The sequence below is a fragment of the Drosophila ananassae genome, chromosome 2L (genome assembly GCF_017639315.1).
Source record: "Drosophila ananassae strain 14024-0371.13 chromosome 2L, ASM1763931v2, whole genome shotgun sequence".
Taxonomy (NCBI): domain Eukaryota; kingdom Metazoa; phylum Arthropoda; class Insecta; order Diptera; family Drosophilidae; genus Drosophila; species Drosophila ananassae.
The window spans coordinates 26,266,436-26,284,052 of NC_057927.1; the positions used below are offsets into that span (position 1 = coordinate 26,266,436).

The window sequence follows — 17,617 nt, forward strand, 5'->3', positions numbered from 1 at the left end:
AAGGTTCTAAGAACTCAGCAAAACTTTTTTTTTCAACTATATTTATAAGGTAATCCACCTATTATTACAAGGTAGGTACAAGGACGGTGGAGACCACGACGGAGGATGGAAGTGATTTTAATCACCTTTCGGAGGAGATCTTGGATTTCATTTCTTGGTAAGTTAGAAAAATATATAAATAATGAAATTTATATTAATATGCAATTTTTTTTAAAGAGTTGACTGATGTGAATTTAAAAAAACTGTGATACTGTACTGAAACAGAAAGGGATGAACGCGCAAGTCACTAAAATAATTTTAAGCCAACTTAAGCTTTTTTGGTATTTTTTAATGTTACAATAAAATCTTATGGTTAAATTTAGGAATAACAGCACATATAAAAATAAATACAATTAAAAATGAAGTTTGTAATTTTAGCGAAGCCTAATATTTATATAAAATCAATTTTTCCATTTAAGTAATCCTGGAAAGTTTTCAAAACTGTTTACTATTATATAATTAAATAAAATTCAGAATTCAGGTTATGTATTTTTTTTAGGTTGGTCAAAAGCGTGCAGCAAGCTGCAGCAGCAAGTGAGAACAGACGCCTTTTATTTGCAAACGGCAGTGCTGGAAAACGCCACGCAGAAGCGGCGCGGGGCTGAGCGGCAAGCGGTGGAGAGCGGAGAGCACTGAGAATGTAGCGTTGAGGACGGGCCACGGGATTTTAATAAGAAACAAATTAAGCAGCCAAACCGTTGGCGGCTGTGCGAAAAGCAGAGTGATCGCCGTTTAATGTGTCCCAGTCGATCGCCATCGGCGAGTGTGTGTAGTCCCCGGTGTTTTGGCGCAATATATTGTGTTGTTTTTGTGCCGGCAGCACTCGAACTGAGCCCCCCAAAAATTTTTATTTCCTTTGAACTCCCCGATTTGCGAAACTGCCACCGCTGCTGCTGGGCCTGCAGCTGCAGAAAAGATAGGCGACGGTGACAAAGATTCGCGAGTGCGAGTGCGAATGCAGGCGGACTGCGACGGATAGAGAGCAGCAGACCAGCAGACCTCTCTGCCAATTGTTTATGTTGATAAACATTGTTTTTCGGCCTACTGCAGCTCGGTAAAAGTGAAACTACTGCCACGATTAGTGGTTGGTCTGGTCTCGGCTGGTGTACGTGCAGAAAAGCGATACTTTCAGCAGGCGGTGGAGCTGGTGGTGGTGGTGGTGGAGGAGGCGAAGGAGGAGTGATAGCAGAAGGAGCCACCATTGCTGCTGTCTGTTATTGTTTTGGATAACAATAAATAAAAATAATAAAGAGAAACGATACGAAACACGCGGTGCTCGCAAAAGGGCGGGAAGTTTTTTTCTCTCCACCTCCGATTCCTGTGCTGGGTGAGAGATGTCGAAGGAGCCCAGGCGCATATCCCTAACCTCGATCGCTCAGAACGATGGGGTGTTTTCGCGCTTTGGCAGCAGTTTCCTGGACCCACAGCCGGAGCTGCCTGGCACATCCGCTAATCAGAAGGCGTCCAAGACGGCCAAGAGCATTCGCATCAAGCTGGAGCTCTTCGAGACCGATTCGGACAAGTATCCCGAGTTCAACTATTCAAAGCTTCTGTATTTGGAGAAAGTAGGTCCTCTTTAAAGTGTCAACCCCTAGTCTAGATTTCAACAAAAACTCGATTTTCATTTTAGAAAAAGGCCAAGAAACTGAAGCAAGTGACCTCCGTGCCGAATGGAGCCCCCAGCGACCCCTTTGCCGACAATGATGACGATGTGGCGCGGATCGTCAAGGAGCTGGAGGCCAAGTACGGAAACGCCTACGCCACTGGCAGGGGCAAGAGTAAAAAGGATGATTACCGGGACATTGGCATGGGCTACGATGAGTCAGATTCCTTCATTGACAACACGGAAGCTGTAAGAAAAGGATTTCTTATTAAATTTATATAATAGAGTTTACTTTTTATGATTTAAAATTTATTTTTATTTTTTAGTATGACGAGATAATACCCGAAGAAGCAGAGACACTTAAGGGCGGCTTTTACATAAACTGCGGCGCTTTGGAGTTCAAGAACCTGACCAAGAAGTCCTACACCACGCGAACGGATGCCATCATCAAGATGCCGGAGCGGTCGCGCAAGCGACTGGTCTCCTCTAGTTCCGAGAGCTCATCCTCTTCATCCGGGGACGAAGATGGAAACGATGATGAGAACGATGAGGATGACGACGACGATGAGAGCGGGTCCGAAGAAGAGGACGAGGAGGATGACGAGACCGATTCGGAAGAGGACGACTCCGACAGCGAAAGCCTGGAGGACGACGACTCTGCTTCCACGATCAAGTCCTCCAGCAAGTACAAAGACAATCAGGCCAAGAAGTCCAAGGTTATCGTGACGTCCAAGCCCAAGTCGAGCCACAGCTCGAGTGGCTCTCTCAAGAAACCGCTGAAGAAGCCGATAGTCATCACGTCCTCCTCGTCCAACTCCCCACGGCCGAGTGGGGTGGATAACACGGACACGGAGGAGCGTCCATCCCAGACACAGTCCCAGCCACTGGCACATGCTCAGGCCTTGAAGAAGGCGGTCAAGACCACAACGGTGAAGGATATGCTGAAGGCCAAGCGGGACAGCTACCTTAAATCACAGAGCGGCCCAGCCGCCGTCAAGGGAGTAGTTAATGGAGAGCTCAAGTGCATCTCCACGGACATGGATTCCAGCAGTGACAGTAGTGACTCTGACTCTGCACTGGATCAGGGAACGGATGAAAGGCACGCCCCTAAGCAGCGCAAGGAGGGCAGTGAAAGTGAGTTGCATAATAGAACACTAACAAGGGTGGTCCCTAACCTGATTTCCTTTCCAGATCTTCGATCTGCCGACACTGTCTTACCCGCCTCGTTGGATAGCGACATCCTGGCGGCCATAAATAACTTCAAGGAGGCAGTTAGAAGTCGAGACTGGACGGGCAAAAAGTTCAGCTTGGACGCCACACTTACGCCCCTCTTCCTAAAGTAAGTTTCCCCTTCCACAACTCCGTTTTGTCTTTTAATAGCGTGTTTCCTTTCTTAAAAGGGTCTACGAGACGGTTCAGTGCACGGATCACAACGAGCGCAACATGGTCTTCTCGCACATCGAGTACCAGTTGCAGCTGCCCAAGTACTACATGCTGCGCAAGGGGAAGGCCGTGAGGGCCAAGGAGGCGAAGAGCAAGTCCAACAATGCCGTGGAGAAACTGCGACGAGCAGTGGCCGTTGTCATGCCCAAGGCGATAGCCAACTACGAGATGGAGTTGCGAAACTTTGCCGAACAAGCGTAAGGATCTCCACTTTATGTGGGTATTTGAGGTTTTTATTTGTAATTCTAATTCATTTCCAGAGCGGCGGACGTGAACTCGGAACTGCCGCCCAAGATGCCGCGGAAGAAGTTCCAGTGGAGCAGCGAGCTGCGTCTGCTTCTGTACGATGTCTACCAAGCCCGTTGGACGTCGTACACCGTTCTGGCCAAGCGGAAGGACTCGCTGGAGAACTTCATCAACGATTATCTCAAAGAAAAGGTGGTCAACTTGTGGCCCCAGGGCTGGATGCGTTACGACGAGCTGCAGCGCGAGATCCTGCGCCACAAGAGCGCCAGCCGGAAGTTAAAGGAGAAGGTGAAAACCGGGTCTGCAGTCTCCAAACCCGCCGCCGCCGCCGCCGCTACCGCCACCGGCACCGCCGCTGCAGTTGCTGATCAAGAGCCACAGTCCAGTAATCACCTAATGGCAATAGAAGAGCCTCGGTCGCGAGGTAACTCTGATACGGATTCAGTCACAAGTGCCTCCTCCGCCAGCTTGAAGCGCAAGCTCAACGACCAGCCGCCGCAGAGCAATAAGCCGCCGAAGAAGAAGGCTATCAAGCAGGGTCCAAGCATGCAGCCGCAAACCCAACCACAATTCCAGCTGACGCCGGCCGCCACGGCGGCTGTCACCGCGCCAGTCATAACGAATAATCTTAATAACAATCACCTGCCCACTCTGGAAACATTGCTCTCCATGCCCAGCACCTCGGCCCAGGCAGCCACGTTGGCGGCAGCCAGTGCTGTGCTGGATCTCGCCTCGCCCAACCGATCGAAAACCGATCCCCTGGGCGGCAGTAGCATCTACAACCTGCTGACGGCAGCCACCCTTGGGGCCAGTGGGAGTCCGGGCCAGTTTCCGGTTGATCCACAGGCCAAGGCCAAGATAGTGGTGGGAGTGCGACCGGCGCCGCATGTGATAAACTTGGATGACTATCAGTGCTCCAGCGACATACTGCATACGTCCAAGCAACTGGCTGCCACGACCAGTGTCATCACCTCCACATCCTCCAGCGCCAGTATGGTCCAGGTCAGAGACAGCAGTAGCGAATCCGACGGCGTGGAGATCGTGGGGGTGTTTCCTGCCTCCAAGCCCAAGCAGAGTACCCTGCCGAAAACGAAAAACAAGACACAGAGCAGGCCCAAGTCTCTCGGTGGTGGAGTGCAACTGAACGGAGCTTTGGGTTTAAATAAAAATATGTACATCTTTAATAATAATAATAGCGGACCCATGGGGGCCATGTACGATCTCGCCACCAACTCCCAAATCATGAAGGCCATGTCTGATTTGAAGGTGCTGGAGAAAAAGATTAAATGGACGCCAACGAGCAGTATGCGAGGAGCTGGCGGACTCGGATCACCTGGTACAGGTACAGGTGCGGGGGCGGGCACCTCCCCGCGCCAATGACAAACAGTTCCGGCCGCACAGCAGCCACCATCCCCGGCTGCCGTGACGGCCTTCTACAATCACGACCAGGCAATGGCCGCCGCCCTAGTGCTCTCCTCGCTGAGCGTCGCGCCGCGGTACGACCTGCTGGCCAATGGAGCGGGCCCCCAATTGGGTGGACCGCCACCTAACTCACTGCCACAAGTATTTGTAAAGCCAGCCAGCCTGCCAAAGGCAACCAACGACGAGGTTGCGACTGGAGCTGCTCCTTCCCCGCCCACTCAACTGCCCACAAAGTTTATTTAATGTAGGATTCTTAAGGCGGCAGGTTTCATCCGTCACCTGCGGAGACGGGCTCGATCTCGAACTCGATATCGTCTCTGCTCTCCGCTCTCAACAACTATATTCATTGATTGCGTTTATGTGTTTAAAAATTGAGTCGTTTAACAATTAAGTCCTTGTATTTTGCAAGCATTAAACAAGCAAATTTATATAGATATTTATAGAGAACCATTTTTATTAAATAAAGGAAATTAAGTTATGTAATAAAAGTAAAACGAAGCGAGCCTTCTTTCACACACAGCATATATCTATGTCTATATACGTATGTAATATATGTATTATTGATACAAAATAAGTTCTGTAAACCAAAAGGATAACGCTAAAACCAGCACGCTGTCACAGAAAACGATAACTTAGCCTAATTTGTAAAATATAACACACGTGCCCGATCATATCGCCGGAGGATGAGTTACGGGCGAATCCTAGATATTCTCACTTAATCCATCGCAGCACCGAAGTGGCCGCCATGCGAACGAAAGCAATGGTGGATTGCTGTCCAGCGGCAGGCATCAAGTTCGGTTCTGCCAGTTCCGGCTGCTGGGTATGGCTGGGCACAGCCTCCCAGTCCATTCGCAAGGAATTTTCATCTGGAAGGGTACCAAGGATAAGGATTAGAAAAATAATTATTTAATTTAATGAGTATGAAATAACCCACCTTCCGACTCCGATTCCGTGGCCGTTTCAATGCCAATTAATAGAGAGTCCACCGACTTCATGAGGGGCGCATTAGTCACGTCCAGGTAGCCGAACCTGCCCAGATCACTGCGCTCCAGATCGAGTATGGCCAGGAGGTTCTCCAGCGTGTGCTGCTCGTTGAGGGCGCGCAGCTTCACCTGCTGCGTGTAGGCCAGATACATGATATTCGAGTTCAGGCGCGAGATCTTGCGCCGGAACTGCTCCTCGTTCAACACCTTGCGGCAGAAGTCGCCGTAGGCGATCTTGTACGGCAGGCGGACGTTCAGGTAGAAGCTAAGCAGCTGCGTCAGCTGCGCGGTGTAGGTAAGAGCACCGACAATGCGATAGGCCTCGATCTTGCTGGGTGTAATCTCATTAGCCGTCGACTTGGGCACATCGTCTTTGTTTTCCGCTAGCCAGTCCAGGTAGGCTGTGTAATCGCCGTTCGCCGGCAGGGAGGGTCCCACAATCCTGTACTGTACCTCACTGATTCCACTGCCATGAAACACCCATTTGCCGCGAATGTAAGAGGTGTTTTTGGCGTCCGCCAGAGCTGCAATGGTTTCCGCCTCCTCACTACGCTCCACGCTAGGTCTTCGCTGCTGTTCCTCCTTGAGGACCACCTCTGATATGGGGAACACGTAGGACACAAGCTGCTGGATGCCGCGTCGAGCCTCCTGCTTGATGCTATCCAGGAGGCCCTGGTGCGTATTCCTTAGCTTGTCTATAGACTCCACCCTGTCCAGTACGTAGTCCTCCAGCATTTTGACTTTGTCCGGATATTTGGGTAGGTTCTTTCGCTTTTCGGCATTGGCCCATCGCAGCTCATCGCGTCGCTCGGCCAGGGACCTAAGTCTGTGGCTCGTATTGCCGATGAGCTGCTGCAGCAGCTCCAGTTGCTTTCTCTTCGCCTTAATGGCCATCAGACGATCCTCGTGCGAGCGATGCTGATCAATGAGACGTTCATAGCGGCTGCTGTATGTCTTTAGGCCAGCCTGGAGGTTGATGTAGCGTTGCTGCTTCTCCGTCAAACTGGAAAATAGAAAATGATTGATGTGATAGCGTGTAAGCTTGATAAGGCACCCGAGCTGCAAGCAAACCTTTCTGGCCTCTCCGCCTGGCTATGAGTAATGTTTCCGTTTCTGACGCAATTGCGACAGTGGAATCGACTGGCACTGCAACTATGGCAGAGTGGGCACCGCAGGCCGACTTCAGCCGCCGCTGCAGCCACTCTGGTGCATCCTTCTTTTCGCTGAACAACAACATCTGTGTGTGGCTTCCCCCTTGTTGTTGCTGGATATCCTGCTACTTCGCTGGGATCATCGTCCTCGCTATTTGTGGAGGCACTCGAAATGCGGAAGTTGTCGGGCGCCTTGCAGCTTTCATCGGAGCTGGAGGTGGAGCTACTTGCCATTACAGTCGCTACAGAGCATTGTGTGTTGCACGACTTGCATTTAATTGTTATTGTTTCGCAGATTTCTTTTTCTCTTGATACGCAAATGGATCCAGTACTGGGAAACTTCCAGGTGCTGAGATAGTGTTGCAAAGTCATCAATGGTGACAGGGCTACCATAAAGAAATGGGCGCGCAAATTTAAATCCATCGGGCTATGATAACAATAGAACTATTTTAAAATTTTAAATATAAGAAAGAAACGTATAGTTTTCAAATCAATATTATAATGCTTTACTTATAACTTGATTAAGTTTTTTAAAAAGCAAACCTAGATGCAGGTTCATAAAGATTTACGTAATAATATTCAAAACCAAGCGAAATTGGTTTAATTTGCCTCCCAAATTTTAATTAAATTATCCATTCAATTTCGTTTAATATTTTTGTTTATTTTCAGAAGAGATTTCCATAATCAAATAATTCAACTAGATCGTTCGAAAATAAAAAATAACCCTAGGTGTTTTTGAATTTCCAAACCATTCTGTTTCCCGTTTTCGGATTCGGTGCGCTAATTTGGGTGGCAGCTCGGTTAGACCAGAGGCAGCGTTACGATGAGGACAATAAATTTAGATAGCTCGGGTACATGACGTAAATCTCTACTTGGCGGCTGCAGCTGCCTTTCCAGCCTTTCCGCCCAGCACTTTGAGTGCCGCCTCCACCAAATCGGGAACACGGGGCAGTGCATGAGCCTCCAGGGTCTTGGCATAGGGCATCGGGACATCGACACCGGCGCAGCGCCACACGGGGGCGTCCAGTTCGAAGAAGGTCTGATCCTCCATAATGCGGGCGCAGATTTCAGCTCCAACACCTGAAAAAGATAAGGAATTAAATGAAAAGTTCATTAGCTAAGAAAGAATCACTTGCCATGCTGAGGCCAGCCATTCTCCACGGTGATCAGGTGGTGGGTCTTTTTAACGGAGGCGAAAATCGTCGCTGTGTCCAAGGGCCGAATGGAACGGAGGTTAATGACCTCCGCCTCAATGCCTAGTTAGAAATAAATATATTATATCATCTTTGAAACTAATTATTCCTTTTCGAACACACCCTTCTTTGCGAGCTCAGCGGCAGCGAGCAGCGATGTCTCAACGGCCTTGGAATGCGCCACAATGGTGATGTCCTTGCCAGGACGCATGATCTTCGCCTTGCCGATGGGCACAACAAAGTCCTTGTCGGTTATTGTGTCATCAACAGGGAATGCTGTGCCGTACATCAGCTCGTTCTCCAGAAACACCACCGGATCAGGATCGCGAATAGCAGCCTTCAGCAGACCGCGAGCATCTTCAGTGTCGTAGGGTGAGATCACTTTCAGGCCGGGGCAGTGGGCGTACCAAGCGGCAAAGCACTGAGAGTGCTGGGCGGCCACTCCGGAAGCAGCGCCATTGGGACCACGGAACACGATGGGCACGTTGACGGCACCGGCAGACATGTAGAAAGTCTTGGCGGCGGAGTTGATGATCTAACGAAGTAGTAAAAAATAAATATTTAGATTCGAGAGGTGCTGCCGTGCCCTCTAACTTCCAATGCACCAATTCAAGCTTATACAAGTCAGTAATACATTTTATTTCTCTCTTCACTTAATGCCTAATTTCTGCTTAATAATAAATGCGGGCAGGCGGCGTCCCTTCCAGAAGCGGGGCAGTGGTGTCTCGTTCGCCTGCCTCAGGATCTCGGCCACATGCTGCTCGGCACTGAAAGCTTCCGCCTGCTTGATCTGGGCCATGAGCTTGGCCTGGAACGCCTTTTCCTTGCGCATCTCGCGACGCTGGCGCACCTTGGCCCACTCGAACTTCATCTTGCGGCGCAGTTTCTTGAGCTTGTGCTTCTTCATCTTCCGCCGCCGGATAACTATGAGCCGGGCAGCTTCCATTTTGTCGGGTTTACTCTTGTCTAGGGGCGGGGCAATCACCTCGCCCACTCGGTCTCTGTTCAGTATGTCGTTGATCTCTGTGATCCAGGTGGAGCGCGGACTTTCGATTATGCGGCCGAGTGGCATCTGCCGATCACCGACCGGAGGCTTTACGAATTCGCGCAATTGTGCCTGCACATAATCGGATAATATGGGTGTTTTGGTGAAGGATATTAGTGGGGTCCATTGTACGACAGGAGGTGGCAGGAGCTGCACCACCCATATTATCCCATTAAGCGCCGCGGCCCGATCTCGTATAGAACTTGAATTGGTCTATTAGCTAGCTGGGTGGAGTAGTGGGGCATTGGATTGGATTTTGCGTGTTCATTTTCAATTCTTTTTTTTTTGGCAATGAGATAATATGAGTAGCTAGGCCACTGCCAGTTTCGGTGGAATGTTTTCAAGGAGGAGGTTCTGGACACTCACGTGATCAATAGCCTGCATGGCGAAGTTGAAGGTCATGAATTCGCAAACCGGACGCAGTCCAGCCATGGCGGCTCCAGTGGCGATTCCAGCGAAGCCCATTTCTGTGATTGGCGTGTCGATGATGCGCTTGTCGCCGTACTTCTTCCACAGGCCACGAGACACCTGAAAAGTGTAGAATAAAAACAATTAATACTTGTAGATATCACTTTTTAACAAGTCTGATAAAAGATAACGATTTTTTATAGATAAAAATATATCTAAATATGTAAAGATAAAATTCACATTGAAATATACATAGTTTCTTAGTTAGTCGCGCTTAGAAAGCCGGTTTCTTTGACTTGAAGGCGTAAACAAATCGCGATTTTATGGGCCAGCCATTATCAGCAGACGAGCATACACATTGTGCGTGACCTTGCCAATTTCGATCACGCATTCAGATTCATATTCCCCAGATTATTCCATTATCAGTAGTTACATTTTCGCCACGCATATACCACCCACTAGCCCCGCACCTCCCCCGATCACTATCCACCTGCATCAGCTGTCATCGCAGCAACTGTCACTGCCCGCTGCCGCTGCCGCCACCGTCGCCTGCTGATGTTTACGTAATCAGAGGACGGGTCGGAGAAAAGCCATTTCTCTCACCTTGTAGGCGCCGTCGTATTGGGCGACCTCCTCGCCGAGCAAGAAGACACGGTCGTCGCGGGCCAGCTCCTCGTCCAGGGCACTGTTGAGGGCATCCCGAACGGTCATCTGCTTGGCGGCCATCGCTTTCGGGCTGGTGGAGAACGCACGCTGAGCGGCCTGGGCCGCCTGTGTGAGGCGGGATCGGAGCATCATGACGTTCTTGGTTACTTTCCGGTGCGGCTTTCTCGTTCGTTGTCCAGCTTCAAGTAGATGTTGTGGATATTTTAGACTATTATCTAACTGGAAAGAAAATAAGCTACGCACCGACTTCCGTCCCGAAATTTAGCTGTGGAAACAATGTGACCAGATAACCTATTTACAGATATACAAAATACCAAAAAGAGGAAATACTGAATTTCAATTTTCAGTACCTTTTCAAATTTTTTCAAAATGGAATTCATTATTTTTAAAATCGAAATTCTATTGTTTTTGTTAAATAGAATTCCAATGTCAAGTTTAAAATCAAATTCAAACACTTTTAAAACTTATGCAAATCACATTCCAAATCAAATGTATCGTCGCAGGCTCTTCCAAATTATTCAAAAATGGAGAAAGTCTATTAGGGGTTCACCATGTGCCAAATTGCTGTTGCCCAGATTCAAAACTTCGAATCACCAAAAAAAATTTGACCCAATTAGCTGTATTGAGCGCATATGGTTTGAACCAATGCCAAGAGACTCCCCTTGGGTCAAACCTGTGCGCTTGAAATACATTGAAAATGAAAAGGAAAAATACACGGATCTCATTAAGACAAAAGATGGAGTCATGGTGGTACTATTTAACATAACTCGTAAGAAACTTATTGTTGTGCGCCAGTTCAGGGGTGCCGTATATCAGGGAATTTATACAAGTGGCAAGGACGCTGCACCAAAAGGAGAGGCAGATCTGGAAAAGTTTCCCCCGGAAATAGGAATCACTTTGGAATTATGTGGCGGGGCTGTGGATAAGGACATGAGCCTGGTGGAAATAGCCAGAGAGGAAGTTCTAGAGGAGTGCGGCTACGATGTACACCCGGATTCCATACAGCTCGTTTTCTACTACAGATCGGGTATTGGGACCTCCAGCGGAAGGATGGCCATGTATTACTGCGAGGTGTGCGATGAACAGAAGATTACCAATGGTGGCGGAGTGGAAAACGAAGTCATTCAGGTGGTGGAGCTGTCTCTAAGTGAGGCGGCAAAATTGGTTCAGACGGGAGCCACGACTAATGGTGGACCTACTTTTTTGCTAGCGCTCGTGTGGTTCTTCCTCAACAAAGCTTCTGCATATACTTAGGTCCTATTTATTAAATAGTATTAAATATTTTTTTAATTTTTTAAAATGTGTTTTATCTATTAAATAATTAAAGAACATTCTGATTTGAATCAGAATCGTAAAAAAGTTAGTGCAATATGTGTTATAGCCTAAAAAATAAAGTTTAAAAACAGGTATTTAAAATTTTTTTTCAAATTCTGTTTTTTAAAAAAGTCTTACCAGTTCTATCGGGGATTTAAATGTCAAAAAAGCTTGTGGGCTTCTCAATAAACGCCATCGTCAGCTGTTTCGTTCCCAATCGCCGGGGAAGCTTTCGCAATCAGCTGATTAATGCCACTGCCCCACAGAGAAATCGCAGCATGGAGAATGTGTCGAAGGTCTGGCTGGGTCCCCTGCCCGAGGATTCGCCCTACGTGAAGCCATTCCGGCTCTACTACGTCCAGAACGGGGTGGAGAAGAACTGGGATCTGCTCAAGGTGCACGACAGCGTCGCCATAATCCTGTACAATACCACGCGCCAGAAGCTGGTGTTGGTGCGTCAGTTTCGGCCTGCAGTCTACCACGGAGTCATCACCAGTGCACAGGGAAATTTCGATAATGTGGACCTGAAGTCGTTTCCACCCTCCATAGGGGTGACCTTGGAACTTTGCGCCGGTATCGTGGATAAGTCAAAGAGCTGGATAGAGATTGCTCGTGAGGAGGTGGTGGAGGAGTGTGGCTACGATGTGCCAGTGGAACGCATCGAAGAGGTCATGGTCTACCGGTGAGTGTGTCCAAAAAAAAAAGTGTGTAATATATGTAATATTAAAAAGAAATCATTCTTGATTTTGTCTGCTATATTATTTAATTTAAAATGTATACTAGTTTGGTTAGGTTTAATCCATTATAATTTATAATTTATGAACCCTTCCCTCTATTCTTTTGCAGATCTGGTGTTGGCTCCTCGGGCGCCAAACAGGCCATGTACTACTGTGAAGTGACAGACGCTGATAGAGTCACCAGTGGCGGAGGTGTCGAGGACGAGATCATTGAGGTGGTGGACCTATCCCTGGACGAGGCACGACGCATGATACAAAAAGGAGCTGTGAACAACAGTCCGCCAAGTTGCCTTATGGGTCTGATGTGGTTCTTCGCCAACAAGGCTCCAAACTGTGCCACCAGTGCCTAGCTCCAAATACTGTTTGTTGATTCACCCAGAAACGCGACAGCCGTGATAAACAAAAAGACGATTAGATGTTGCCTTACTAACTCGTATTAGCTAACACGTATTCGAATGCTTTCCAAGTTGAACATTGTGAATGCGCCTAGCGCATAATAGTGAACCAAAATTTCCACGCCTGTCGAGGCTCACCGTACCGATATGTGTTATTTGTAATATGTAATAAACCGAAGCCAGCTGTCCGCTCATGAATTCCAGTCAAGATGAAGGGGAAGGCTCCCACATCGACCGAGCCAAGTGCATAAATCGGTTATAAATCAAAATGCCGCAAGGCGATGGTGCTGCTGCTTCTGCAGCAGAAGCTCTAAACGGGTTCCGCTTTTCTCCAATCCGATCCGATGTGATACCGATGCGGAGATGCGATGGGATCCCATCGCGTCCCATCCCATCCCATTCCTTTCCATCCATTTCCATCCCGTCCAAGTCGAAGCTGTGTGCCGTTTTTGGGACCCGCTGTCAGGCAGCGTGTTGCTGGGATCAGGTTACTTATTTATACACGGCCAGGGACTTTAGCTTCCATGCCCGCTCCTGGTCCTCCAATGCACTGATACAATTTTTGGACAATTTTTAAATATGAATAATATTTTATTTTTTTGAAAGCTTAGAAAACAAGATTAAGTTTTTGACTTTAAGTATCCAAACCCCAAAATTTTCTATAAAAGTTCTTAATTCATAAGTTAAATCAAGTGAGTTGGTATAGGAAAATTTAATATTTTAAAGTATTGGCTTTCAATAGTTTTGTCCCATTGCCTTTAAAATGTATACAACATTTTGTTTATTTTTCACATTATTGTAGGGTTTTTTAATTTGACTTTTTCTTTGAAAATTGTTTCGACAATGTCTTCCTTTGTTTAATATTTTTTCTCTTTTTAAATATTTTGTTTTTAAAAGTAATTTTTTCCCAGTGCCATGCCACTATCCATACTCCAGCCTCAGCTGCATCCCGCATCCCCAGGTTCAGCGGTCATGGCGAGTGGCGGCGTGGAAATTTATTTACCTCAAAGCCATGATTTGGCAATATTTCAACATTGTAATAGAATTTCTTTCAGCCTTTTCAAACTTGACTTCCTTTTCGGCGGATACCCCAGTGCCAGTCCCTGTCCCTGCCCATGCCCCGAATCCCTTACTCTCCTTCCTGTCGTAGTAGCCTCGCTGCCTCCTCCTCACTATTTTTTTATCCTTCGCATGTGCGTGCATTCGATTCGGATTTGATAATCAAGGCCGGTTCTTTGTTGTTGTCTGCTGTTCGCTTGCGTGTTAACCTTATGTAAATTATGGACAAAAAAGGCGGAGGAGCCGTCGTCGGCAGCAGATTCAACAAAAATGCGAGTGTTGAAATTATATTTAATTTGCATATGTTGGCGGCGGAGCTCGGCCAGCCAGCCAGCCAGCCACAGGTAGTTCCTGTGGCCCCAGGGGGATACTGGATGCAAATGACTTGGGGGAGTTGCGTCCCAATCAGGTGTAATGTCGACAAGAGGGATTTGTCAGGAGAGCAGTGGGTCTTCAAGTAGAGGGACAAGTGTGTATTTTATTGAAAGCCACTAAGTAATGGAAATTAGTTCTATCGAAAGGTGAGACATTTGTTTCTTTAAATTCATCTGAAAAACTAGAAATGAAGAAAAAAAAACTAGAGACAAGATTAAGTTGTAGTTGCTGGGAAAGATAGTGCTAGTTAGATGAATAAATCCGATAAGAAGAATCTTAAAAGGGGTAACCCAGTTCAGTGTTCCTAAATTAAGTTATGAGGAAAATGATTTTTTTATTGGATTATTTGATTTTGTAATTTCCTGAGATAAGGTATAAAAGTTGATTGAGGAACCGCACTTTTAATGAATGAAAGCGGTTTTCTTATGCGTTAATTTAATGGCTACTGGGTGTCCCACAGCGAATTGGTTTGATTTGTCTGGCGACAGTTTCGTGGCGGCTGAGACTTATGGCTGCTGATTTTCTGAGGTTTCTAATGCTGCGGCAGCTTCCTCAACGCATCGGTCGCCTGTCACCTGCTCCCGTTTGAAGTGGTCGTTTTTGCTCCCCAAGGTGCGGAATCCAAGCTGGCAGAGTCAACTGATTGCGTTGGCACAAGAAAAAATTGTACTTAATATTTTACAAGAATTTTTTCTCTTGTTTGTTTTCATTTCTATTAAATGATTACTTATATTTTTAAAGTTTTTAAGTATTCTGGTTCAATATTTTTACTTTTCTAATAGAAATTATGAAATATTTTTTTCTCTGTTCCTTTACCTTTGATTTTACCTTTTGGCCAATTGCACAAGTCCAAAGTACAGAATTGCAATTATTTCATAATCACGTCCCAATTTATGTGCTGCCGTAGCAACGGCGGCGATAGGCCAGAGATTGCCATTTCAAATCAAAGCTCTGGCTTCTTTCTATTCCTGCGCACCCAACTGACCTCCACTGGTGGCTATCGCTCTGAGAACTCCGACTCGGACTCCGACAAAATGGCGTCTGTACACGAACGGGAGCGAAAAGTTAGCCCCGTCAAGGGGCCTAGGAGGAGGATGGTATTGAGGCAGGAGGAGGAACTGGGTGGCTTGGGATGGGAAGACGGAAGATCAAGAAATCGCGATCAAGAGCTGAGCTCGGTTCGGTTTTCAGTGCGCATGCGAAAATTAAGTGCAGCCAGCAACAATCATAACAACAACAACGAAATTACCTGTAAAACAGTTATGGTTTTTCTTTTTGTTGTTGCTGGTGCGGCGACTGAGGTTGCTGCCGCCAATGCTGCCGCTGCTGCTGCTGCTGCTGTGGAGCAATAATGAAATTTTTTATCGGATTTGATTATAAGTTGCCCAGGTCTGTACCGGCCACCCCGCCGTCGTAATCTGCCAATAAGAAGAAAAGTAAGCAAGGTACGTGCACTGTAAGAAAAATATGAGGGACATAATGGTTAAATATATTTATACCAGAAGAGTGTGATTAATTTTGATATTTTGCAGAAATTGGTTTAAGAAAATAATAAATTCTTGAAATATATTTTTTCAAGTGCCTGTGCCTGGTAGCTGCCTAGCAGGGAATGGGATTGGATTGGCGATAGTGGGCACGAGGAGGAGGTTCGGCGCTGGGAGGGCCAGGGGAAACTATGCTGCCGCTGCTCATTGATTCCGCCTGCCGTCCGTCGTCCGGCGTCCGTCGTGATGCACTTTAATGAAATGAAATCTTATACTATCATGAGGCGCATGAACGGCAGAGCCCGATCCGAGTCCGAAGCTAAAGCCAAAACTGCTGCCTGCACAAAGTCTCCTCGGACTCCGACTGCAGCTTTGGCCACTCAAAATGTATAATTATCTGGCGGTTTTATCCGTTTGCCAATATTAAATTTCTCATCACGCCCAGAGCGCGGCCTGAGAGAGGAAAATGCAGTTGCTGCTCCCGATGCTGCTGATGGTGCCGCTGCTGGTGCTGCCGCTTGGATTCTTTCCAGGTGAGGCGACTGACGGAAGGCGGCAGGTGGGTGGGAGGGGTGATGTCCCGCTTCATGGGCACGGGCGCCGTCAAACAATTAATAAAAGGCCAAATGTCTGCAATGAAATTTATGCGGTTGCCTCCGCAACCATCGAGTTATATATAGGCTTCGGATTTCGGGTTTGGATTTTGCTTTTCCGCTCCTGTCGCGGTGGCCAAAAGGAAAAGGCTTCGTCTGAGCCAGCGGCTTTACCGTTTTAATGCTCGGCGAACTTTCTAAAATCGATGCCACCGGCTCTCGGGTCGAGGGCTTCTTGGGGCGTTGTTCGACCTGCCCGCCCGTCTTGTTGCCAGGTTTGCACCTTGCTCTGGGATCCACGATACTCCGCAAGGTGCGGCATCCGACAGATTGGGCACAAGAACAGCAATAAATGTATGTCAAGTGGCTGTGGCGTACTACCTGATATATCCAGTTAATTATGGTTATTAGCCATGATATAGATTCTAGTACATAATTAATGAATCTGAGTTTCATATAGTGGGAGGGCAGATTTTAATTATTTGGGGCTTGGCTATAAGTAATAATTTTGTATAATATGGACCAATACTTTTACAATTTGAAAACTATTTTGTTTTATGTATTTGAAAAGTTTGTGTCCTAAGTCATTCGATTTTCAAGCATTGCGGCGGGTCGATTATAGAATCGGCTGTATTAAATTTATAATAGTAATAAAAAAACTTACTCTTAATCTGTTATAAAAAATATTTACAATATTTTTTTGTTACTGTTATAATTTTTTTTTAAATACATAAATTTTAAGACTGTGATCCTGATAAAATGACAATGTTTTGAATTTGATTGTTGAATTATATACATAGGTTATTGAATGTCGAACATAATAATTGTTGTATAATTACCATTGGTACTTATTCTGTCAAAAAAATATTTACAATTTGTCCGTGTTAATATATTTGTGTGTATATTTATTCTTTGAATAACGTATATTAAAATTTTTAAAACTTAGATCCTGAAAATATGACGTGTCCTATGTTTTTAAGTTTTTAAAAGTTTGTGTCCTAAGTCTTTTGAATTTCAAGCATCACGGTAGGCCAATTATGCCAAATGAAGAACCTAGAATCTCTAAAGATATAGGTAACATATACGATTTATATTATTTATAACATTCAGCACCATTAGAACATATTCTGATTTACAAAATATTGAAAAATTTCATTCTTTTATAATGTTTTGAATGATAAGACTCTGATCCAATACAATGACTATGTTTCCATGAATTTATTTTTAATCTTGGTGAAGGTGTATATAATAGTTAAAATAATAATAATAATATTGTTAATGAAATAACCTCCAAGCCTTTTAGTTTTTCTCAAATCATTATTAAGCTTGGCCATCGAACTTTAACTCTTGAACCATTTCCCAGCAACAAAAATATTTGATACTGGTGTTGGCAGCTTGCACGTGTTGCCATTTTAATTGCCTGCAAAGTGTCAACAAATATTTTTGGCCAAATTCGTATAA

General features: G+C 46.2%; 5 protein-coding genes across 6 annotated transcripts; 3 read left to right on the forward strand and 2 right to left on the reverse strand.

The window, feature by feature from the left end:
• Window positions 1-475: 475 nt before the first annotated feature.
• Window positions 476-5,247, forward strand: LOC6505591 (yemanuclein). Its single transcript, XM_001964601.4, has 6 exons — window positions 476-1,604; window positions 1,670-1,891; window positions 1,969-2,776; window positions 2,834-2,981; window positions 3,043-3,282; window positions 3,346-5,247. The coding sequence occupies exons 1-6, from the start codon at window positions 1,374-1,376 to the stop codon at window positions 4,709-4,711; spliced, it is 3,015 nt and encodes a 1,004-aa protein (XP_001964637.3). The 5' UTR covers window positions 476-1,373; the 3' UTR covers window positions 4,712-5,247.
• LOC6505930 (beclin 1-associated autophagy-related key regulator) lies at window positions 5,178-7,404 on the reverse strand. Its single transcript, XM_001964600.4, has 3 exons — window positions 6,808-7,404; window positions 5,688-6,739; window positions 5,178-5,619 (listed from the first exon to the last, which is right to left on the reverse strand). Exons 1-3 carry the CDS (start codon window positions 7,308-7,310, stop codon window positions 5,465-5,467), a joined length of 1,710 nt encoding a protein of 569 aa, XP_001964636.2. The 5' UTR covers window positions 7,311-7,404; the 3' UTR covers window positions 5,178-5,464.
• A 123-nt stretch (window positions 7,405-7,527) lies between these two features.
• LOC6505929 (pyruvate dehydrogenase E1 component subunit beta, mitochondrial) lies at window positions 7,528-10,587 on the reverse strand. Of its 2 annotated transcripts, XM_001964599.4 has the most exons (6): window positions 10,443-10,581; window positions 10,137-10,378; window positions 9,492-9,653; window positions 8,204-8,615; window positions 8,024-8,143; window positions 7,528-7,967 (listed from the first exon to the last, which is right to left on the reverse strand). In XM_001964599.4, the coding sequence occupies exons 2-6, from the start codon at window positions 10,329-10,331 to the stop codon at window positions 7,756-7,758; spliced, it is 1,101 nt and encodes a 366-aa protein (XP_001964635.2). In that variant the 5' UTR covers window positions 10,332-10,378; window positions 10,443-10,581; the 3' UTR covers window positions 7,528-7,755. The 2 variants fall into 2 exon arrangements, with proteins under 2 accessions (XP_001964635.2, XP_014760839.1); XM_014905353.3 differs by lacking the exons at window positions 7,528-7,967; window positions 8,024-8,143; window positions 8,204-8,615 and adding an exon at window positions 8,699-9,197 and having other exon boundaries at window positions 10,443-10,587.
• Window positions 10,588-10,601: 14 nt separating this feature from the next.
• Window positions 10,602-11,499, forward strand: LOC26515185 (uridine diphosphate glucose pyrophosphatase NUDT14). Its single transcript, XM_014905454.3, has one exon. The coding sequence runs from the start codon at window positions 10,626-10,628 to the stop codon at window positions 11,451-11,453; it is 828 nt and encodes a 275-aa protein (XP_014760940.1). The 5' UTR covers window positions 10,602-10,625; the 3' UTR covers window positions 11,454-11,499.
• A 157-nt stretch (window positions 11,500-11,656) lies between these two features.
• LOC6505592 (uridine diphosphate glucose pyrophosphatase NUDT14) lies at window positions 11,657-12,843 on the forward strand. Its single transcript, XM_001964598.4, has 2 exons — window positions 11,657-12,195; window positions 12,360-12,843. The coding sequence occupies exons 1-2, from the start codon at window positions 11,672-11,674 to the stop codon at window positions 12,598-12,600; spliced, it is 765 nt and encodes a 254-aa protein (XP_001964634.4). The 5' UTR covers window positions 11,657-11,671; the 3' UTR covers window positions 12,601-12,843.
• Window positions 12,844-17,617: the final 4,774 nt, after the last annotated feature.